We start from the raw sequence: 25,268 nt of genomic DNA on the forward strand, positions 1-25,268 counted from the left end.
ACAAGCCCAGTCTTTCCAATCTTTCCTCATATGACAGTGTGTGTGTGTGTGTGTGTGTGTGTGTGTGTGTGTGTGTGTGTGTGTGTGTGTATATATATATATATATATTTCTATATATATATATGTGTGAGTGTGTGAGTACAGGAGCTCCTCAGATTACAATGAGGTTCCATTCTGAGAAACCCATCGGAAACCAAAAACATTGTAAGTCAAAATGCATTGAATACACGTGATCACGTGGTCGGAGGCGAGCTGCCGCTACCACGGGTATATATATATATATATATATATATACACACACACACATTTATATATAGATATATGTGAGTATGTGTGTGTGTGTGTATATACTCTCAGTCAGAGAGTTGTGAATCTGTGGAATTCTCTGCCTCAGAAGGCAGTGGAGGCCAATTCTCTGAATGCATTCAAGAGAGAGCTAGATAGAGCTCTTAAGGATAGTGGAGTCAGGGGGTATGGGGAGAAGGCAGGAACGGGGTACTGATTGAGAATGGTCAGGCATGATCACATTGAATGGCGGTGCTGGCTCGAAGGGCCGAATGGCCTCCTCCTGCACCTATTGCCTATTGTCTATTGACCCGAAACATCGCCAATTCCTTCTCTCCTGAGATGCTGCTTGACCTGCTGAGTTACTCCAGCAGTTTGTGAATAAATACCTTCGATTTGTACCAGCATCTGCAGTTATTTTCTTACATTATCTATGTCTCTGGTCATTTTATATAATTCTATCGGGCTTTCCCGCAACCTGCCGGGCTCCAGTAAAAGCAGACTTGGTGCCCTGAACCCGTCAGCAACATCAGGGCACACCTGTAGAAGATAGTTATTGATGGCCAAGGCTGGCACGCAATTCCATTTGGAGCTGTTGGCGAAGATGGCCACGAGCCAGCCAGCTGAATGGTGGCCGATTAGGAAAAGGGGAGATGCAGCGAGACCTGGGTGTCGTGGTACACCAGTCATTGAAAGTAGGCATGCAGGTGCAGCAGGCAGTGAAGAAAGCGAATGGTATGTTGGCATTCATAGCGAGGGGATTTGAGAATAGGAGCAGGGAGGTTCTGCTGCAGTTGTACAGGGCATTGGTGAGACCACACCTGGAGTATTGTGTACAGTTTTGGTCTCCTAATCTGAGGAAAGACATTCTTGCCATAGAGGGAGTACAGAGAAGGTTCACCAGATTGATTCCTGGGATGGCAGGACTTTCATATGAAGAAAGACTGGATACTCGGCTTGTACTCGCTGGAATTTAGAGGATTGAGGGGGGATCTTATAGAAACTTACAAAATTCTTAAGGGGTTGGACAGGCTAGATGCAGGAAGATTGTTCCCGATGTTGGGGAAGTCCAGAACAAAGGGTCACAGTTTAAGGATAAGGGGGAAGTCTTTTAGGACCGAGATGAGAACGTTTTTATTCACACAGAGAGTGGTGAATCTGTGGAATTCTCTGCCACAGAAGGTAGTTGAGGCCAGTTCATTGGCTATATTTAAGAGGGAGTTAGATGTGGCCCTTGTGGCTAAAAGGATCAGGGGGTATGGAGAGAAGGCAGGAACGGGATACTGAGTTGGATGATCAGCCATGATCATATTGAATGGCGGTGCAGGCTCGAAGGGCCGAATGGCCTACTCCTGCACCTACTTTCTATGTTTCTATGTAACACACTGGCACCCCCCCCACCCACTGTGTGGCGTGTCAGGTCACCCACCATCCGCAGGTTCTGCGTGGTCCGCGTCTCCACAGCTCTCAAGATTTCCCGAAACCGCGTCACTCCCCTTGTCAGGTTTCTGTGGAATGAAAAAAAATCAACACCATTTTTTTAAATTAAAAAAATGAAGAAACGAACACAAAAATAGGTTTTACTCTAGTTTTGAGCACAGTACCCCAGGAAGACGGAATGTGTAGGAAGGAACTACAGATGCTGGTTTAAACCGAAGACAGACACAAAAAGCTGGAGTAACTCAGCGGGACAGGCAGCATCTCTGGAGGGAAAGAATGGGAGACGTTTCAGGTCGAGACCCTTCTTCATGCTCCAGATGGAGTTGGGTTGCAGGGTGGCGCAGCAGTAGAGTTGCTGCCTCACAGCGCCAGAGACCCGGGTTCCATCCTGACCTCGGGCGCAGTCTGTACGGCGTTTGTACGCACTCCCCGTGACCTGCGTGGGGTTTTCTCCAGGTGCTCCGGCTTCCTCCCACACTCCAAAGATGTGCAGGTTTTTCGGTTGATTGGCTTCTGCACTTTGTCGCCAGGGTGTAGGAAGGTACTATTCTTCAGACATGTTGGAGTGGGGGCGGGGTGGGGTGCATGCGATCAACAGCCTCCTCAGGAGAGAAGGAATGGGCGACGTTTCGGGTCGAGACCCTTCTTCAGTCTGAAGAAGGGTCTCGACCCGAAACGTCACCCATTCCTTCTCTACTGAGATGCTGCCTGGCCTGCTGAGTTACTCCAGCTTTTTGTGATACCTTCGATTTGTACCAGCATCTGCAGTTATTTTCCTACTCAACCCTCAGCCTCCTGAGCATCAAGTAATAAAGTCCTAGCCTGCCCAACCTCTCCATAGCTGATGCCCTCGGGTCCTGGCAACATCTGCCCTTGCGGTTTGGAAAATGTGGAAGGGGAGAGTCTTTATTTACAATTGAGCTACTTAGTGTGCCTTCTTTGCAAACAGAAGCAAGCAGATGCTAACTGTAGCCTTGGGCAATGCATAGTCTCAGAGGTATTTATTGGGCAATGTCTTTAGACAGCCTCTACTGAAAGGAATGTCATTGCTAAGCCATGTACAGAGCCCTCCATAATGTTTGGGACAAAGACCCATCATTTATTTATTTGCCTCTGTATTCCACAATTTGAGATTTGTAATAGAAAAAAAATCGCATGCGGTTAAAGTGCACATTGTCAGATTTTAATAAAAGGTATTTTTATACTCTTTATATACTTTGAAAAACTCCTTTGTTGCTTTAGCAGTATGTTTGGGATCATTGTCTTGCTGTAGAATGAACCGCCGGCCAATGAGTTTTGCCAATGAAAGTCAAAGAAGCCATTATGAGACTGAGAAACATGAATAAAACTGTTAGAGACATCAGCCAAACCTTAGGCTTACCAAAATCAACTGTTTGGAACATCATTAAGAAGGAAGAGAGCACTGGTGAGCTTACCAATGACAAAGGGACTGGCAGGCCAAGGAAGACCTCCACAGCTGATGACAGAAGAATTCTTTCTATAATAAAGAAAAATCCCCAAACACCTGTCCGACAGATCAGAAACACTCTTCAGGAGTCAGGTGTGGATTTGTCAATGACCACTGTCCGCAGAAGACATCATGAACAGAAATACAGAGGCTACACTGCAAGATGCAAACCACTGGTTAGCCGCAAAAATAGGATGGCCAGGTTACAGTTTGCCAAGAAGTACTTAAAAGAGCAACCGCAGTTCTGGAAAAAGGTCTTGTGGACAGATGAGACGAAGACTAACTTGTATCAGAGTGATGGCAAGAGCAAAGTATGGAGGAGAGAAAGACCTGCCCAAGATCCAAAGCATACCACCTCATCTGTGAAACACGGTGGTGGGGGTGTTATGGCCTGGGCATGTATGGCTGCTGAAGGTACTGGCTCACTTATCTTCATTGATGATACAACTCCTGATGAGAGTAGCATAATGAATGTTGGTGTATAAACACATCCTATCTGCTCAAGTTCAAACAAATGCCTCAAAACTCATTGGCCGGCGGTTCATTCTACAGCAAGACAATGATCCCAAACATACTGCTAAAGCAACAAAGGAGTTTTTCAAAGTTAAAAAATGGTAAATTCTTGAGTGGCCAAGTCAATCACCCGATCTGAACCCAATTGAGCATGCCTTTGATATGCTGAAGAGAAAACTGAAGGGGACTAGCTCCCAAAACAAGCATGAGCTAAATATGGCTGCAATACAGGCCTGGCAGAGCATCACCAGAGAAGACATCCAGCAACTGGTGATGTCCATGAATCGCAGACTTCAAGCAGTCATTGCATGCAAAGGATATGCAACAAAACACTAAACATGACTACTTTTATTTACATGACATTGCTGTGTCCCAAACATTATGGTGCCCTGAAATTGGGGGACTATGTATAAACACTGCTGTAATTTCTACATGGTGAAACCAAAATGTATAAAAATGGCCTTTATTAAAATCTGACAACGTGCACTTTAACCACATGTGATTTTTTTCTATTACAAATCTCAAATTGTGGAGTACAGAGGCAAATAAATAAATGATGGGTCTTTGTCCCAAACATTGTGGAGGGCACTGTATGGAGCCATGTGGAGACACAAGACACTGCATGTCTGGGAATCTTGATTAAAATGCAGAGAGCTGGAGGAACTCAGCGGGTCAGGCAGCATCTGCGGGGGGAATGGACACGCCACGTTTCGGATCTGAAGACGACTACGGCACGAAACTTCGTCAGTCCATTCCCCCCCCCCCCCGCAGATTCTGCCGTAGAGCCACATCCCCGCTGACAACCAAACCAGTTCCCACCATCCTTGCAGCTGCACCTGAGCAGCAGTGAATGGACACCTTCTTGCCCGTTCCCCATGCCCCGTCTGGACTCGCACCCATTCCTTCCCTCCCCTCCCTCCTCTTCCACTTCCATTCCTTCCTCTGACTACACAAGTCGCGCCTTTTGTCTTTTTATCTCTGGCCTTTGCCCAACCATCTGCTTCCCGCGTGTATCTACCTATCACTCAGCAGGCTTTGTCCTGCTCGTCACAGTCACTGAAAGGAAGCATGCAGGTACAGCAGGCAGTGAAGAAAGCCAATGGAATGTTGGCCTTCATAACAAGAGGAGTTGAGTATAGGAGCAAAGAGGTCCTTCTGCAGTTGTACAGGGCCCTAGTGAGACCGCACCTGGAGTACTGTGTGCAGTTTTGGTCTCCAAATTTGAGGAAGGATATTCTTGCTATTGAGGGCATGCGGATATTCTTGCTATTGAGGGCGTGCAGCGTAGCTTTACTAGGTTGATTTCCAAAATGGCGGGACTGTCATATGTTGAAAGACTGGAGCGACTAGGCTTGTATACACTGGAATTTAGAAGGATGAGAGGGGATCTTATCGAAACATATAAGATTATTAAGGGGTTGGACACATTAGAGGCAGGAAACATGTTCCCAATGTTGGGGGAGTCCAGAACAAGGGGCCACAGTTTAAGAATAAGGGGTAGGCCATTTAGAACGGAGATGAGGAAAACCTTTTTCAGTCAGAGAGTTGTGAATCTGTGGAATTCTCTGCCTCAGAAGGCAGTGGAGGCCAATTCACTGAATGCATTCAAGAGAGAGCTAGATAGAGCTCTTAAGGATAGCGGAGTCAGGGGGTATGGGGAGAAGGCAGGAACGGGGTACTGATTGAGAATGATCAGCCATGATCACATTGAATGGCGGTGCTGGCTTGAAGGGCCGAATGGCCTCCTCCTGCACCTATTGTCTATTGTCTATTGTCCTCTCTTCCAGCTCTCATTCTTCCCTTCCCCCCCCCCCCCCCCCCCCCCACCAAGGGCTGCACAGTGGCATAGCGGCAGAGTTGCTGCCTCACAGCACCGGAGATCCTGTCTACGGGTGCCGTGTGTACAGAGTTTGTACGTTCTCCCTGTGACTGTGTGGGTTTTCTCCGGGTGCTCCGGTTTCCTCCCAGTTTCCAAAGGCGTGCAGGTTTGTAGGTTAATTGACTTATGTAAATTGTCCCCAGTGTGGTAACTCAAATTTCACTGTACCTTAATTGGTACGTGTGACAATTAAATTGAATCTTGAATCAAGCTAGTGTATGGGCGATCTTTGGTTGCCACGGTCTCGGTGGGCTGGAAACCTGTTTCCACACTGTATCTCTAAATTAAACTAAACTAAATTAAACAATGTGGTCAAAAAGGCTTTTGGCACTTTGGCCTTCATGAGTCAGAGTATTGAGTGTAGAGGTTGGGAGGTCATGTTGCAGTTGTACAAGACGTTGGTGAGACCACATTTAAAATATTGTGTTCAGTTCTGGGCACCATGTGAGAGGAAAGCTTGAAAGGGTTCAGAGAAGATTTACGAGGATGTTGCCAGGACTAGAGGTTGTGAGCTATAGGGAGAGGTTGAGTAGGCTGGGTATCTACTCCATGGAGCGCAGGAGAATGAGGGGCGATTTTATACAGGTGTATAAGATCATGAGAGGAATAGATCGGGTAGATGCACACAGTCTCTTGCCCAGAGTAGGGGAATCGAGGACCAGAGGACAAAGGTTCAAGGTGAAGGGGAAAAGATTTAATAGGAATCTGTGTGGTAACTTTTTCACACAAAGGGTGGTGGGTGTATGGAACAAGCTGCCAGAGGAGGTAGTTGAGGCTGGGACTATCCCAACGTTTAAGAAACAGTTGGACAAGTACATGGATAGGACAGGTTTGGAGGGATATGGCCGGTGGGACTAGTGCAGCTGGGACATGTTGGCTGGTGTGGGCAAGTTGGGCCGAAGGGCCTGTTTCCACACTGTATCATTCAATGACTAAACTAATCAGGTGGAAGAAGGGTCCCTACCCGAAAAGTCACCTATCCATGATCTCCAAGGATGCTGCCTGACCCGCTGAGTTACTCCACCACTTCTAGTGTCTTTTTATGTAAACCAGCCGAGAGTCATAAAATCTTACAGGGTTGGGCTATTGTTGTGACTTACCAGTCAGAACACAGATTCTTTTTTAAGTTAAAATAACAACGTTAACCTCAAAGTGACTTACGCGTGCAGTCTTGAGAATTCATCATATTCACAGCCAGAACAAAATATTACCATTGTATTGTAAATGGAGTATTAAAGTCGCCTTGCACAAACATTTACATTTCTGTAACGTGCAATCTCTCCATTGTTAACAGAGCCTACCATTTAGGAAGATGAATGTCAATATTATGATCAAACCGAGAAATGAAAAGTGGCTCGTGGTTTCAGTGTGTTCTTTGCTTGAAAGCTCAAGCCAAATATTACAAAGTGGAGGCTTGTAGGGAGAGGCTGCCGTGTGAGACTGATCTCTGTAATGGAGAAACTCTACAGATATAGGGCGGCACAGTGGCACAGCGGTAGAGTTGCTGCCTTGCAGCGCTCACAGCGCCGGAGACCCGGGTTCCATCCCGTCTACGGGAGCCGTCTGTACAGAGTTTGTACGTTCTCCCCGTGACCTGCGTGAGTTTTCTCCGAGATCTTCAGTTTCCTCCCACACTCCAAAGACGTACAGGTTTGTAGGTTAATCGGCATGGTATAAATGTAAATTGTCCCTAGTGTGTGTCGGATAGTGTTAATGTGCGGGGATCGCAGGTCAGCGCGGACTAGGTGGGCCGAAGGGCCTGTCAGGACCACTCTCTAGTTGGTGTTAGGACGGTTCAGTTGCCTGATAGCAGCAGGGAGGAAACTGTCAGATAGATAGATAGATAGATAGATGGATGGATGGATGGATGGATGGATGGATGGATGGATGGATGGATGGATGGATGGATAGATAGATAGATAGATAGATAGATAGATAGATAGATAGATAGATAGATAGATAGATAGATAGATAGATAGATAGATAGATAGATAGATAGATAGATAGATAGATAGATAGATAGATTATTGTCACATGTGACAAATCAGTGAAATTCTTTGCTTGCTCCCAAGGTCGCGGACAGGCGTGTTCCCAAGGTCACGGCGAGGCACGCTCCCAAATCATCACCCATAAAGGGTGCTTACAAAGTTACAAATCCCCCCACCCCGCGCCAGTTCCCTCTGTTCTTCCCCCCTTCCCCCCCCCCCCCCCCCACGCCGGGTCCCCGTTGTTCTCCCCGGTTCTTCCCCCCCCCCCACACCATGTCCCCGTTGCTCTTCCCCCCCCCCACAGCGGCCCCCCACGCCGTGTCCCCATTGCTCTTCCCCCCCCCCCCCCCCCCACGGCGGTCCCCCCGTTCTCCCCCCCCATGCCGGGTCCCCGTTGCTCTTCCCCCCCCCCACGGCGGTCCCCCCACGCCGGGTCCCCGTTGCTCTCCCCCCCCCACGCCGGGTCCCCGTTGCTCTTCCCCCCCCCCCCACGCCGGGTCCCCGTTGCTCTTCCCCCCGCCATGGCGGTCCCCCCGTTCTCTCCCCCCCCCACGGTGGTCCCCCCGTTCTCTCCCCCCCCCCCACGACGGTTTCCCCCCACGCCGGGACCCCGTTCTTCCCCTCCCTCCACACCGTGTCCCCGTTGTTCTCCCCCCCCCCCCCCCCCCACGGTGGTCCCCCCCCTCGCCGGGTCCCCGTTCTCCTCCCCCCCTCACGGTGGTCTCCCCCAAGCCGGGTCTCCGTTGCTCTTCCCTCCCCCTCACGGCAGTCCCCCCCACGCCGAGTCCTCCACTGTTCCTTCCCTCGGCAGCGGCGTCCTCACTTCCACGTGTCCGTCCTCGTCTGTCGGTCGGCCGCCGCACCGACCTCTCCGCTAACGCCGCCGGGTCCTCCCCGGACGCCTCCGCGGAGGCGCACGTTTCACATTGGCCGTTAACACGCTGCTCTGTGTTACTTTGCAGATGCCCACCAGCAAGAACGCAATCCCCGTAAATGCATCTGCCGCTCGCCAGCTCGGCAACCGGCTGCAGTATTGACTGAAGAAACATCATGAAAGCCAGCTGCTGTGTATTATCACAGTGTTGTCTTATCACCGTGAAAGGCATTGAGACTATTTACCAACAAGATGCATAATCCTGCTAACGCTCATCGCTTCCAACTGTTTGACTTTAGAGATTTAATTGCAAAATATTGAGGCACTTTGCAAAATGCACAGAAGGATCCCGAGGTTCCTGAAGCATCAGGTTGCTGAACCCACCTCTTCTGAGACTAAGGTATCACAAAATGCTGGAGTAACTCAGCAGGTCAGGCAGCATCTAGGAGAGAGGGAATGGGTGATGTGAGATGTTTCTTCTCCAAGTGAAAGGTGAACCAAGAGAACCCACACTGCCAAAAGCATTTCAATTCCTCCAATATGCAATGATTTATCTCACAAACTCTGTGACCTCACACGGAAGCATTTTTTTCCATAACTCTGTTTAATCTTCCAAACCCTGTGAATTTAAAAAAAGGCATGCATTATAGTTCTGTAGGTAGGAAAATAGCAATGAATAAGATTGATCTCTTGCAAGAACTTTTACGTGAAGACGTCTGGTCACGTGTGTGGCATTTTGGTTCACTTTCCACAGAATAGCCCTGAAGGTGGTGGGAAGGGTTCAGTCAAGGTGCAGTCACAATACAATACAATACAATACTATATATCTTTATTGTCATTGTGCAGGGGTACAACGAGATTGGGAATGCGCCTCCCATACGATGCAATAAATGAATTAGCTAGTCAGTCTTAATTTAAACAACCCAATGAAACAAATTGTAACAGTTTTAAGACAGAATAAAGTGCAAGTAGATCTGTGCCGGTTCACTGTGCGATGTGACCATCCGGCTCAGCAGGACCGGTTCATAGCAGCTATGGCCCTGGGGATGAAGCTATTTCTGAGTCTGGAGGTGCGGGCATAGAAGGCCTTGTATCGTCTGCCCGATAGTAGAAGTTCGAACAGACTGTTGCAGGGGTGTGAAGAGTCTTTGTGGATGCTGGTGGCTTTTCTGAGGCATCGTGTGTTGTAGATGCCCTCCATGGCTGGTAGCTGTGTTCCGATGGTCCTCTGAGCTCTATGGACTACCCGCTGAAGAGCTTTCCTCTCTGCCTCCGTGCAGCTGAGGTACCACACAGGGATGCCATGTGTTAGGATGCTCTCTATGGTGCAGCGGTAGAATGTCATCGGCAACTGTTGGGGTAGACCAGACTTCTTCAGTGTTCTTAGGTAGAACAGTCGTTGCTGTGCCTTCTTGACCAGCGCAGCAGTGTTATTGGACCATGTTAGGTCCTCCGAAATGTGATTGCCCAGAAACTTGAAGCTGGACACTCTCTCCACACTGTCCCCATTGATAAAGATCAGGGCGTATTCCCCGTTGTGTGACCTACGGAAGTTGATGATCAGCTCCTTGGTCTTGGTGGTATTTAGGGACAGGTTGTTATCAGAGCACCAGTCCGCCAGGTTCTGCACCTCCGCTCTGTATTTTGTTTCATCACCGTTGGTGATCAACCCGATCACCGTTGTGTCGTCTGCAAACTTGACAATGGTGGTGGTGTCGAATGCCACTCCCTCTCCTCCCCTCTCCCATCGGGCAACAGGTAAAGAGGTCTGAAAACGGACACCTCCAGATTCAGGGACAGTTTCTTCCCGGCTGTTATCAGGCAACTGAACCGCCCTACCACAACCAGAGAGCAGTGCTGAACTGCTGCCTACTTCTCTGGTGATTGTCCTTGACTGGACTTTACCTTGCATTAAATGTTATTCCCTTCTCATGTATCCGTACACTGCGGACGGCTCGATTGTAATCGTGTATCGTCTTTCCGCTGACTGGTTGGCACACAACAAAAAGCTTTTCACTGCACCTCGGTACACGTGACAATGAACTAAATGGAAACTCAGTGTCTCTCTGCCTTTGGCGGTGGGCACCTGATGTGGATTTGCAAGCCAGCCGTCTCTCTGCCGCAGCAGTCACAGGTCTCCGCTGAGATCAGTGACTGTGTTGGCAGCACACACCGACGAGCCAAAACATTATGACCACTGACAGGTGAAGTGAATAACATTGATTATCTTGTTACAATGGCACTGTCAAGGGGTGGGATATATTAGGCAGCAAGTGAACAGTCAGTTCTTGAAGTTGATGTGTTGGATGCAGGAGAAATGGGCAGGATTAAAGACCTGAGCGACTTTGACAAGGGCCAAATAGTTATGGCCAGACGACTGGGTCAGAGCATCTCTGAAACGGCAAGGCTTGTGGGGTGCTCCTGGTCAGCAGTGGTGAGTACTTACCGACAGTGGTCCGAGGAGGGACAAACCACAAACCGGCGACAGACAGGGTGTTGGGCGCCCAAGGCTCATCGATGCGCGAGGGCAACGAAGGCTATCCCGTCTGGTCCGAACCGACAGAAGGTCGACTGTGGCACAAGTCACAGAAAATGTTAATGGTGGTCACAGGAGGAATGTGTCACAATACACAGTGTATCGCACCCTGCTGCGTATGGGGCTGCACACGGAGGACCAACAGCATATTAGGCAGGTGGTCATAGTGTGTTGACTCATCAGGTCATAATGTTTTGACGGATCAGTGTCAGTGCCAATGAGCATCCGAGTCCATCCAGACACGAGTGCCAGGCTTGGACTGCTGTGAAGATTCATTGCCAACCAGTTGCATTTAATTAGTGCCGCAGCCAATGAGTGCTGACTGAAGCATCTCCACCTGACCATGGACTTGCTGCAGCCTAGGTTCAGCGTTACTATTCTCACATGTACCGAGCAACAGCGAGAAACTTCGTTCAGCGTGCTGAGAAAACGGCTCAGATAATACTAAACGTAAATGCAATCAAGTCAAAGTCAAGAAACAAGATGGACACATATTGCTGGAGTGACCAGGCGGGTCAGGCAGTATCGCTGGAGAAAAAGATGGGTGGCGTTTCGAGTCGGGTCCCTTCTTCAGACTGAAAGTAGAGGGGGGAGGGAGTTACTCCAGCACTTTGTGTCTATCGTCGGTATAAACCAGCATCTGCAATTCCTTTCTACACCACTCAAGAAACAAGATGCTGAAACAAAGAACTGCGGATGCTAGTTTACACCAAAGATAGACACAGAGTGCTGGAGTAACTCAGCGGGTCAGGCAGCATCTCTGGAGGAAAAGGATGGGTGACGTTTCGGGTGCTTCTTCAGCCTAAAGAAAAAGGTTTTTGCTGCAAAAAGACACAAAAGTGCCGACCCCAAACGTCACCTATCCATGTTCTCCAGAGATGCTGCCTGACCCGCTGAGTTACTCCAGCACTCTGTGAAACGTCACCTATCCATGTTCCCCACAGATGCTGCCTGACCCGCTGAGTTACTCCAGCACTCTGTGAAACGTCACCTATCCATGTTCCCCACAGATGCTGCCTGACCCGCTGAGTTACTCCAGCACTCTGTGAAACGTCACCTATCCATGTTCTCCAGGGATGCTGCCTGACCCGCTGAGTTACTCCAGCACTCTGTGAAACGTCACCTATCCATGTTCTCCAGAGTTGCTGCCTGACCCACTGAGTTACTCCAGCACTCTGTGAAACGTCACCTATTCATGTTCTCCACAGATGCTGCCTGACCCGCTGAGTTACTCCAGCACTCTGTGAAACGTCACCTATTCATGTTCTCCACAGATGCTGCCTGACCCGCTGAGTTACTCCAGCACTCTGTGAAACGTCACCTATTCATGTTCTCCACAGATGCTGCCTGACCCGCTGAGTTACTCCAGCATTTTGTGTCTTCTTTTCAACATAGCTTGCCTTGTTTCTTTGTTCACACCTCAATGCAGAATAACATTACAGGCCATCCCTGCATTATGGGGGTTGGGATGGATTTTCCAACTACACACAATGGTGCAGCTGGTAGCTGCCGCCTCACAGCACCAGAGACCCGGGTTCGATCCTGACCTTGGTTGCTGTCTGTGTGGAGTTTGCAAGTTCTCTCTATGACCGCGTGGGTTTTCTCCAGGCGCTCTGGTTTCCTCCCACATCACAAAGACGTGCAGGTCAATTGGCTTCTATAAATTGCCCCTAGCATGCAGGTAGTGGATGAGAAAGTGGGACAATGTAGAACTAGGGTGAACGGGCGACCGATGGTCAGCACGGGCTCAGTGGGCCGAAGGGCCTGTTTCTATGCTGTGTCTCTGAAATGAACTACAACATCAGTAGCATGACTTGTAACAGTGATCTGACCCGCTGAGTTCCTCCAGCACTTTGCATTTTGCTCAACATCTTGAACAGATAAGCCATTTGACTCCAGAACGCAATCCGACTGGCAACGGCTGTGGCTCACAAGTGCAAGAAATTAAGTGTAGAAAGGAACTGCAGGTGCTGGTTTACATTGGAGATAGAAACAAAGTGCTGGAGTAACTCAGTGGGACAGGCAGCATCTCTGGAGAGAGGGAATGGGTGATGTTTCGGGTGTGAAGAAGGGTCTTGACCTGAAACTTCACCCATTCCTTCTATCCAGAGATGTTGCCTGTCCCGTTGAGTTATTCCAGCATTTTGTGTCTATCTTGCAAGAAATTAAGTCCTGGCTTCGGATGAAAGTTCCGTTGAGTTTATTGTCACGTGTACCGAGGTACAGTGAAAAGCTTTTGTTGCGTGCTATCCAGTCAGCGGAAAGACAATACACGATTAGAATCGAGCCATTTACAGTGTATAGCTACATGATAAGGGAATAACGTTCAGTGTAAGGTAAAGTCCAATCAAAGATAGTCCGAGGGTCACCAATGAGGTAGATAGTAGTTCAGCACTGCTCTCTGGTTGTGGTAGGATGATTCATTTGCCTGGTAACAGCTAGGGAGAAACTGCCCCTGAATCTGGAGGTGTGCGTTTTCACACTTCTGTACCTTTTGCCCGATGGGAGAGGGGAGAAGAGGGAGTGGCCAGGGTGAGACCCATCCTTGATCATAATCCCGTCGTTCATGAGGACTAAATACTCTACAGTAACTCACCTCCAAAAGGCTAGTCAATAGCCTTTCGTGGGATCAAATGACTGTCATATGTTGAAAGAATGGAGCGACTGGGCTTGTGTACACTGGAATTTAGAAGGATGAGAGGGGATCTTATTGAAACATATAAGATTATTAAGGGATTGGACACGCTAGTGGCAGGAAACATGTTCCCGATGTTGGGGGAGTCCAGAACCGGGGGCCATATTTAAGAATAAAGGGCAGGCCATTTAGAACGGAGATGAGGAAAAACTTTTTCACCCAGAGAGTTGTGAATCTGTGGAATTCTCTGCCTCAGAAGGCAGTGGAGGCCGATTCTCTGGATGCTTTCAACAGAGAGTTAGATAGAGCTCTTAAAGATAGCGGAGTCAAGGGATATGGGCGAGGGCAGGAACGGGGTACTGATTGTGGATGATCAACCATGATCACAGTGAATGGCGGTGCTGGCTCGAAGGGCTGAATGGCCTCCTCCTGCAACTATTGCGAAGAGCTAATTCAGATGAATCTGAAAATCTACAGTGTCACTGTGCACTCATGTTCTTTGGCTTCAATGTTTATTGCAGTTGTAAGTCTGGCTGATTTCTACAATAAGCCATTACCTCAGCCAGCTACAAGTGATCTACTGCCATGCTCTTCCCCAAGGTTATTACAATGCCCAATCTCATCTCCTGACAAGATCAATCTATTCTTGATGAAAATAAAATTTTAGCTGTCCACTTAACTCATCTTTAGCTCTGTAGCTTTTGAAAGGTGCAATATACAGTTAAGCCCCGAGTTTTTATTCCGCACTGTTTCGGCAATAAAAGAGATCTCATTGTTTTCTGCGTTAATGGAACGTTGTGAATTGGCCTTTAAAGGCGGAGTGGAATAAATGTCTGCGGTTTCTTTGGCTTTTTGAACGTGACATTTATCAGCATGGATTAAGTGAAATGGCTGTGATGCTGGGGGATTCATGGTAACTGGCCGCACGTATCATTCATTGTGCGTGTCAAGTTTCCATTTCATGTCTCCCGGTGTAAATGATTGCGTTATCAGCGGTAATCTGCCCTCTGTATCTTCAAGTGGTCCTTTGTGCAACCAAAGGCAGTCTATAGTTCACAGTTGACGTTAGTGTTGTGTGGTATTCAAGAGCCTGAAAGTTGTTGGGAAGAAGCTGTTCTGGAATCTGTATGACTCTGACTTAGTGAATGTGCTTATGATATGAATCATTTTTTTAAAAGACTATTTTTTAAAATGCAGTTTCATTCACGGTCTTAACTTCTATCTGTGTATGAGTATAGGAGTAAAGAGGTCCTTCTGCAGTTGTACAGGGCCTTGGTGAGACCGCACCTTGTGTGCAGTTTTGGTCTCTTAATTTGAGGAAGGACGTCCTTGCTATTGAGGCAGTGCAACGTATGTTCATGAGGTTAATCCCCGGGATGGCGGGACTGACATATGAGGAAAGATTGGAAAGACTGGGCTTATATTCACTGGAATTTAGAAGGGTGAAAGGGGATCGTATAAAATCATAAAAGGACTGGACAAGCTAGATGCAGGAAAAATGTTCCCACTGTTGGGGGAGTCTAGAACCAGGGGCCACAGTCTAAGAATAAAGGGGAGGCCATTTAAAACTGAGGTGAGAAGAAACTTTTCCACCCAGAGAGTTGTGAATTTGTGGAATTCTCTGCCATAGAGGGCAGTGGAGGCCAATTCACTGGATGCATTTACAAGCGAGTTAGATAGAGCTCTCGGGGCTAGTGGAATCAAGGGATATGGGGAGAAGGCAGGCACGGGTTACTGATTGTGGATGATCAGCCTGGCTCGAAGGGCCGAATGGCCTCCTCCTGCACCTATTTTCTATGTTTCTATGTATGCTATTCCAAAAGAGTATTTTGTTTGATTGCTGATGAACCTGGGTATATATATTTTAAAAGCATTGTCCTCCCTAACATGCTGGCACAGTGGCACAGCGGGTAGAGCTGCTGCCTCGGGGCGCCAGCCACCTGGGTTTGATCTTGACCTTGGGTGCTGTCTGTGTGTGCGTGTGGGGTTTGCACGTTCTCCCCGTGACCGTGTGGGTTTCCTCCGGGTGCTCCGGTTTCCTCCCACATCCCAAAGACGTGGGGGTTTGTAGGTGAATTGGCCCTCTGCGAAATTGCCCCCAGTGTGTAAGGAATGGGTGGGAACGTTGGATTACGTAGAACTAGTGGACGGGGATCGATGGTCGGCGTGGACTCAGTGGGCAGAAGGGCCTTTTTCCACGCTGTATCTCTAAACTAAACTAAACTAAATAAAACTAAACACACAGAGTTCCAGTGCTGCAACTGTAGACTTTACTGCCATAAAGAAACTTTGCTAAACGATGCTTGATAGATTGAAATATACCATTTACCTTCTCAGGCTTTGTGTCTAGAATATTATTTTCGGATAAGGCGTGCAAAACCATTGTAATCTGCCAGTGTGCAATGGATGCACATTGTTAGCGGACTCAGCAGGAATCCTTACGCACAGAGACTGGGATCAGTGTGAACTGGGTTTAGGGATTTTATTTCTGATACAGTAATTTATGTTTCCTGGCATTTCCGAGCTCTTAATACCTTCGAGAAGCCGGCAGAGCTGGGTGTGGGAATTTAGTGGCTTTAGTGCTTAACCAAATTGATGACAACATCAAGCTTTATTAAGTGACGCAGTTCCTGGGCGGCACGGTGGCGCAGCGGTAGAGTTGCTGCCTCACAGTGAATGCAGCGCCGGAGACCAGGGTTCGATCCCGACTACGGGTGCTGTCTGTGCGGAGTTTGTACGTTCTCCCCGTGACCTGCGTGGGTTTTCACCGAGATCTTCGGTTTCCTCCCACACTCCAAAGACGTGCAGGTATGTACGTTAATTGGCTTGGTAAATATAAAAATTGTTGCTGGTGGGTATAGAAACGTAGAAAATAGGTGCAGGAGTAGGCCATTCGGCCCTTCGAGCCTGCACCGCCATTCAATATGATCATGGCTGATCATCCAACTCAGTATCCCATACCTGCCTTCTCTCCATACCCCCTGATCCCTTTAGCCACAAGGGCCACATCTAACTCCCTCTTAAATATAGCCAATGAACTTGCCTCAACTACCTTCTGTGGCAGAGAATTCCACTCTGTGGCAGAGAATTCCACGGGTATAGGTTAATGTGCGGGGATCGCTGGTCGGCGCGGACCCGGTGGGCCGAAAGGGCCTGTTTCCGCGCTGCATCTCCAAACTAAACTAAGTTGGGTTCAATAACATTGGTTAATATACAAGGTATGAAAAAGCTGCCAAAACAATGCACAACTAATTCGCAGATATTATTCCAGGAAAGGAAACTGCAAACTGTTTCTAGTCTGGCCTTTCAGTGCTCACTTCTCTGCAAGATCACTTAATGAAGGTAGACACAAAATGCTGGAGTAACTCAGCGGGTCAGGCAGCATCTCTGGAGAGAAGGAATGGGTGACGTTTCGGGTCGACACCCTTCTTCAGTCAGAAGAAGGCTCTCGACCCGAAATGTCACCCATTCCTTTTCTCCAGAGATGCTGCCTGTCCCGCTGAGTTACTCCAGCATTTTGTGTCTACCTTCAGTTTAAACCAGCATGTGCAGTTCCTTCCTACACAGGTCATTTAATGACCTTCACCGATACTGATGTGAACAAGCCAACATTGAGAAAGAACAGCTTGGATTTATAGCACAAAGCAAAGTGTTGGAGGAACTCAGTGGGTCAGGCAGCATCTGTGGAGGGAAATGGACAAATGATGTTTCGTGTCTGGACCGATCTCTGCACTGCAAATATAAGCTGCCTGTATCAAGCCCAAAGATATGCTGAAAAGGTTCTTAGCTAATGATAGTTTTGATGGTTTAGTTTATTGACAAGTCATAGAGTGATACAGTGTGGAAACAGGCCCTTCGGCCCAACTCATCCACACTGGCCAACAATGTCCCTGCTATCCTAGTCCCACTTGCCTGCGCTTGGTCCATATCCCTCCAAACCTGTCCTATCCATGTACCTGTCTAACTGTTTCTTAAAGGTTGGGATAGTCCCAGCCTCAACTACCTCCTCTGGCAGCTTGTTCCATACACCCACCACCCTCTGTGTGAAAAAGTTACCCCTTGGATTCCTATTAAATCTTTTCCCCTTCACCTTGAACCGATATCCTCTGGTCCTCGATTCCCCTACTCTGGGCAAGAGATTCCACATCTACCCGATCTATTCCTCCCATGATTTTGTACACCTCTATAAGATCTCCCCTCATCCTCCTGCGCTCCATGGAATAGAGACCCAGGCTACTCAACCTCTCCCTGTAGCTCACACCCTCTGGTCCTGGCAACATCCTTGTATATCTTTTCTGAACCCTTTCAAGTTTGACAATATCTTTCCTATAACACGGTGCCCAGAACTGAACACTATATTCTAAATGCCGCCTCACCAACGTCTTATGCAACTGCATCAAGTGTACCGAGGTGCAGTGAAAAGCTTTTTTTATTGCCTGCTATCCAACCAACAAAACGACTATGCATGATTACAAGCAAGCTGTGTGCAGGGTACAGATACAGGGTAAAGGGAACAAAGTTCAGTGCAAGTTAAAATCCAAATAGTCCAATGAGGTAGATAGTAATCGCAGTGTAAGTCAGGACCGCTCTTACAACATGTCGTGCAGCTCTTAGAGAGAGTCACACAGCGTGGAAACAGGCCCTTCGGCCCAACCTGCCCACACCGGCCAACGTGCCCCATCTGCACTTGTCCCACCTGCCTGCGTTTGGCCCATATCCCTCAGGACTGAATCAGCTGATAGCAGCTCTGTTAATGTTCAATCTTTCTTCCGCCAACTCTACGAAAAGATGATCGGGCGGATATATCATCGGTGTTTGAGGGAACGCGCTCCACATTTCCACACTTTGAAAGAGCTTATCTGTTGGAAACAGCACTCGGGGAAAATCCCGAGAAACGTGAAAGACGCTGTAAAAATGTGATTATTTTATGTTTGGCGAGGACATTCCTAAGGATTACACTTTCTAATAATGTTTCTCACCTCTTCATGGCAAACCCTGTCAGGTGCAAGGTAGTGAAGAAGTACTCAATGCTGTCTAAGGCTCTTCAAACTCACAGTGCTATCTTAAACACCAATGCTAATGTGACACCTATCTCCATACAGATAGCTACTGGACTAAATGAAGATAGGAGTTTCAAAAGAGGAAAAATATACAATAAACCGAGATGAAAGACAATAGACAATAGGTGCAGGAGGAGGCCATTCGGCCTTTCGAGCCAGCACCACCATTCAATGTGATCATGGCTGATCATTCTCAATCAGTACCCCGTTCCTGCCTTCTCCCCATACCCCCTGACTCCGCTATCCTTAAGAGCTCTATCTAGCTCTCTCTTGAATGCATTCAGTGAATTGGCCTCCACTGCCTTCTGAGGCAGAGAATTCCACAGATTCACAACTCTCTGACTAAAAAAGTTTTTCCTCATCTCAGTTCTAAATGGCCAACCCCTTATTCTTAAACTGTGGCCCCTTGTTCTGGACTCCCCCAACATTGGGAACATGTTTCCTGCCTCTAACGTGTCCAACCCCTTAATAATCTTATACGTTTCGATAAGATCTCCTCTCATCCTTCTAAATTCCAGTGTATACAAGCCTAGTCGCTTCAGTCTTTCAACATATGACAGTCCTGCCATTCCGGGAATTAACCTAGTAAACCTACGCTATACGCCCACAATAGCAAGAATATCCGTCCTCAAATCTGGAGACCAAAACTGCACACGGTACTCCAGGTGCGGTCTCACTAGGGCCCTGTACAAAGTGTACAAAGAGTTACGAACCAGAAATGAATAGATGGAATAGATCAGGTAGACGCAAGGTTAGTGGGCGTATGGAACGAGCTGCTGGAGGATGTAGTTGCCCATGCACTTATTTACCTACTCTCTGTTTCTCAATACTGAACAGCTGCTGTCCGGCAGAAGGTACAGAAGCTTGAAAGCGTGCACCACCAGACTCAGGAACAGCTTCTCCCCCTCTGTTATCAGGCTTCTGAACGGCCCTTCCGTAAGCTTGGGCACTGTCCGATTCACCTCTACCCCATTGTGGACATTGGACTTTGTCTGTGGAACTGGTGCGCTACAATGCTGAGAACTATATTCTGCACTCTGTATCTTCCCCTTTGCTCTACCTATTGTACTTAAATTTTACTTGATTGTATTTATGTGCAATATTATCTGATCTGATCGCGTACAAAACAAAGCTTTTTACTGTACCTCGGTTTACGTGACAATACAGTGCCATCCATCACTTATCTTCATTGATGATACAACTGCTGATGGTAGTCGCATAATGAATTCTGAAGTGTATAGACACATCCTATCTGCTCAAGTTCAAATGCCTCAAAACTCATTGGCTGGCGGTTCATTCTACAGCAAGACAATGATTCCAAACATACTGCTAAAGCAACAAAGGAGTTTTTTAAAGCTAGAAAATGGTCAATTCTTGAGTGGCCAGGTCACTCACCCGATCTGAACCCAATTGAGCATGCCTTTGATACGCTGAAGAGAAAATTGAAAGGGACTAGAACCCAAAACAAGCATAAGCTAAAGATGGCTGCAATACAGGCCTGGCAGAGCATCACCAGAGAAGACACCCAGCAACTGGTGATGTCCATGAATCGCAGACTTCAAGCAGTCATTGCATGCAAAGGATATGCAACAAAATACTAAACACGACTACTTTCATTTACATGACATTGCTGTGTCCCAAACATTATGGTGCCAAGAAATGGGGGGACTATGTATAAACACTGCTGTAATTTCTACATGGTGAAACCAAAATGTATAAAAATGACCTTTATTAAAATCTTTCAACATATGACAGTCCCGCCATTTCGGGAATTAACCTAGTAAATCTACGCTGCATGCCCTCAATAGCAAGAATATCCTTCCTCAAATTTGGAGACCAAAACTGCACACAGTACTCCAGGTGCGGTCTCACTAGGGCCCTGTACAACTGCAGAAGGACCACTTTGCTCCTATACTCAACTCCTCTTGTTATGAAGGCCAACATTCCATTGGCTTTCTTCACTGCCTGCTGTACCTGCATGCTTCCTTTCAGTGACTGATGCACTAAGACACCCAGATTTCGTGGTACGTCCCCTTTTCCTAACTTGACACCATTCAGATAATAATCTGCCTTCTTATTCTTACCACCAAAGTGGATAACCTCACACTTATCCACATGTTCGCCATGGACATTGTGTGATAGAAATGTTTTTTTTAAAAAGCACAGGTAAATGTGCAAAAGTAGATGGAGAGCTCCAAAGAGTAATCCATTCCTTACCCATTTTTGAAATAAATGACGTGTGCTCGCTGAAGTCCCGTTTCAAGGAAAAATCCCAATTCTTGTTCTTGGAACGCTGAGCCAGGCTTCGGACTTCTGTTCTGAATATTGGTGTTCAGTACCTGGCTCCGAACAATAACAGGGACAATGTTATTTTTAAACAGTGTCTCACAATGATTAAAGGGCATATAATTCACATCGCTGTGCACAGACAGAAACGAACGAGGTTAGACAGATAGAGCAAAAATAAATTACCATAGAAAAGGTTTGAACCGAGCGAGACCCACACTAAAATATATTTCATTCTGTAATGTGCAGGAAGGAACGAACTGCAGATGCTGGTTTAAACTGAAAATAGACACAAAAAGCTGGAGTAACTGTCTTAGCCGAACAGGCAGGTCGGGATGCTGCCTGACCCACTGAGTTGCTCCAGCTTTTTGTTTCATTGTGTAATGGTTGTGTAACATACTCCGAATGAGAGCACACCTGACATATTCCTGCATCCTGTTGACATCTCTGTGCACTATTATTGTTCATTTTTGGATTGGCACATGGACACGCGGAGAATGGAGGGGAATGTACCACGTGTAGGCAGAGGAGGTTAGTTTATCTTGATAGTTTATCATATTCAGCATGGACATTGTGTGATAGAGATGTTTAAAAAAGCACAGGTAAATGCGCAAAAATTGACACAGACAATGCAAAACATGCAATTAACTACTTGATGTGGAGTTGTTTCTGGAAGTTGATTTTATCATCATTTTGTGAGTTAAGTAGAGATCCCGGAGAAAACCAAATGGAGATAACCCATGTGGTCACGATCATGTGATAGGAGCCGAATTAGGCCATTCGGTCCATCAAGTCGGCACGGTGGCGCAGCGGTAGAGTTGCTGCCTTTCAGCGAATGCAGCGCCGGAGACTCAGGTTCGATCCTGACTACGGGTGCTGTACTGTACGGAGTTTGTACGTTCTCCCCGTGACCTGTGTGGGTTTTCTCCGAGATCTTTGGTTTCCTCCCACACTCCAAAGACGTGCAGGTTTGTAGGTTAATTGGCTGGGCAAATGTAAAAATTGTCACTAGTGGGTGTAGGATAGTGTTAATGTGCGGGGATCGCTGGGTGGCGCGGACACGGTGGGCCGAAGGGCCTGTTTCTGCGCTGTATCTCTTAATCTAAATCTAAAGTCTACTCCGCCATTCAATCATGGCTGATCTATCTCTGCCTCCTAACCCCATTCTCCTGCCTTCTCCCCACAACTGCTGACACCCATACTAATCAATAATCTATCTATCTCTGCTGTAAAAATATAAATTGACTTGGCCTCCACAGCCTCCTGTGGCAATGAATTCCACAGATTCACCACCCTCTGACTAAAGAAATTCCTTCTCATCTCTTTCCTAAAGGAAAGTCCTTTAATTCTGAGGCTGTGACCTCTGGTCCTCGACTAGTGGAAACATCCTCTCCACATCCACTCTATCCAGTCGCGGGGAGAACGTACAAACTCCGTGCAGACAGTACCCAGGGCTGGGATTGAACCCGTGTCTCTGGCGCTGTGAGGCAGCAACTCTACCGCTGAGCCACTGTGGAGAATCTCTGCTCCTTCTGCTGTTGTTTTAGTTAGGGAAGGTGCCCGCACTACAAATCTTCCAGCATTTAAAACGCCAAGTTTACCAGCACCTTCTCCAGTGCGATTCGGGATGGGGAAATAAATATTGGCCTTGGCATTGACAATTACCTCACTCAAACAAACATTTTAAAAAAATTCTTAAGTCCTGGCCATTTATGGCGTTCACAAGCATGTATTAAAGAACTTAACAAATGATCGTGGCTGAAGGTGATTCTGCCTTTGAGTGCGTTGAGAGTTTAGACATAAAAGGCATTTGGAGTATATCGCCAACAGTTTATATACTAAGCATAACTATGATCCCAGAATGAGAACAGCAATAACACTCTCCAGCTGTTCAGCCTGCATGGAGCTGTGTAATGCACAGAAGCAATCCGTTTGGCATTAGTAACATAACTACTTCGGTGGCACGGTGGTACAGCGGTAGAGTTGCTGCCTCACAGCGCCAGGGTTCGATCCTGACTACGGGTGCTGTCCGTGCGGAGTTTGTACGTTCTCCCCTTGACCCGCTGGGTTTTCTCCAGGCGCTCCGGTTTCCTCCCACACTCTAAAGTCGTGCAGGTTTGTAGGTTAATTGGCTGCGGTAAAATTTATAAATTGTCCTGCGTGTGTAGGATAGTAGTGGTGTTAGTGGATCGCTGTTCCGCCCAGTCTCGGTGGGCCGAAGGGCCTGTTTCCGCGCTGCATCTCTAAACTAATCTTATCGAATCTTATCGAAACATATAAGATTATTAAGGGGTTGGACACGTTAGAGGCAAGAAACATGTTCCCAATGTTGGGGGAGTCCAGAACCAGGGGCCACAGTTTAAGAATAAGGGGTAGGCCGTTTAGAACGATGAGGAAAAACCTTTTCAGTTTGAGAGTTGACAATTCTCTGCCTCAGAAGGCAGTGGAGGCCAATTCTCTGAATGCTTTCAAGAGAGAGCTAGATAGAGCTCTTAAGGATAGCGGAGTCAGGGGGTATGGGGAGAAGGCAGGAACGGGGTACTGATTGAGAATGATCAGCCATGATCACATTGAATGGCGGTGCTGGCTCAAAGGGCCAAATGGCCTACAACTGCACCTATTGTCTATTGTCTAAATGACCGCTGTTTTCTTACAAACTTACTAAATCATCCTTTCGTATTTATACATGCCTTTTAGTTTAGGAAAGAAAACCGCAGATGCTGGTTTAAACCGAAGGTCGACCCAAAATGCTGGAGTAACTCAGCGGGCCAGGCAGCATCTCCAGAGAGAAGGAATGGGTGACGTTTCGAGCCGAGCCCCTTCTTCAGACTGAATTCACAGCACAGAATCCATTGAGTCCAACACATCCATGGCAGCGTTTCTCCACACAATCCCCCTCCCACTCTTATGCACCAGGCCCTGTCGCCAACTCTTTCTGCTCCTATCGCCTCCCTCATCTCCTTGTCTAGCCTCGGGGGAAAAAACTGCAGATGCTGGTTTAAATCGAAGGTAGGCACAAAATGTTGGGAGTAACTCAGTGGGCCAGGCAGCATCTCTGGAGAGAAGGATCCATTCCTTCTCTCAAGAGATGCTGCCTGACCCGCTGAGTTACTCCAGCATTTTGTGCCTACCTTCCTGATCTAGCCTCCTGTTAAATCTATCTGTGTATTCACAAAATGCTGGAGTAACTCAGCAGGTCAGGCAGCATCTCGGGAGAGAAGGAATGGGTGGCGTTTCGGGTCGAGACCCTTCTTCAGTCTGAAGAAGGGTCTCGGCCCGAAACGTCACCCATTCCTTCTCTCCCGAGAAGCTGCCTGACCTGTTGAGTTACTCCAGCATTTTGTGAATAAATCGATTTGTACCAGCATCTGAAGTTATTTTCTTATAAATCTATCTGTGTGCTCTCCAGTTTGAGGGGATGAATGCTTCTGAGGATGTTTTGTTTCGTTCAGTGCTTTGCCATAAATGTCCGTTTAGGTTCTCCGTGTTCTTTGCACAACTCCTTCTCCTCAGCCGAGAATGTATTCTTCAATCACATAAGGGCATTCGAGAAACATCCCATTTTAATGACCAAATGGACGGCTTTATGTAACCAACACACTTTTTGATGGCTGATAAAGTAGATGCAGAACCTGCACCACAATTTACCATCAAGTTCAGACTGAAAGGCAGAACGAGCCTGGATAGAGCGGATGTGGAAAGGATGTTTCCACTAGTGGGAGAGTCTAGGACCAGAGTCACAGCCTCGGAATAAAAGATGAACCTTTAGAAAGGAGAAGAGGAGGAATTTCTTCAGTCAGAGGGTAGTGAATCTGTGGAATTCATCACTAGAGATGGTGGCGGAGGCCAAGTCAATAGACAATAGACGCAGGATGAGGGCATTCGGCCCTTCACGCCAGCACCGCCGTTCACTGTGATCATGGCTGATCACCCACAATCAGTACCCCGTTCCTGCCTTCTCCCCATATCCCTTGACTCCGCTATCTTTAAGGGCTCTATCTAACTCTCCCTTGAAAGAATCCAGAGAGGCCTTCTGAGGCAGAGAATTCCACGGATTCACAACTCTCTGGGTGAATTTTTTTTTCCTGATCTCCGTTCTAAATGGCCTACCCCTTATTCTTAAACTGTGGCCCCTAGGGAGTCAGTGGATATTTTAAAGGCAGAAATAGAGAGATTCTTGATTAGTATGGGTGTCAGGATTATGGGGAGAAGGCAGGAGAAATGGGTTGAGAGGAAAAGATAGATCGGCCATGATTGAATGGCGGAGAAGAATCGATGGGCCAAATGGCCTAATTCCGCTCCTG

At 47.5% G+C, this 25,268-nt stretch overlaps 1 protein-coding gene across 1 annotated transcript in view; it reads right to left on the reverse strand.

Moving 5' to 3' along the window:
- Positions 1-25,268, reverse strand: part of ttc7b (tetratricopeptide repeat domain 7B) — a 256,056-nt gene that overhangs the window by 156,674 nt on the left and 74,114 nt on the right. Inside the window, 2 exon segments of the mRNA XM_078406941.1 lie at positions 1,715-1,793; positions 20,896-21,017. Of these exon segments, the coding sequence (XP_078263067.1) occupies positions 1,715-1,793; positions 20,896-21,017 (201 nt within the window).

The sequence above is a fragment of the Rhinoraja longicauda genome, chromosome 10, assembly GCF_053455715.1.
Source record: "Rhinoraja longicauda isolate Sanriku21f chromosome 10, sRhiLon1.1, whole genome shotgun sequence".
Lineage (NCBI taxonomy): Eukaryota > Metazoa > Chordata > Chondrichthyes > Rajiformes > Arhynchobatidae > Rhinoraja > Rhinoraja longicauda.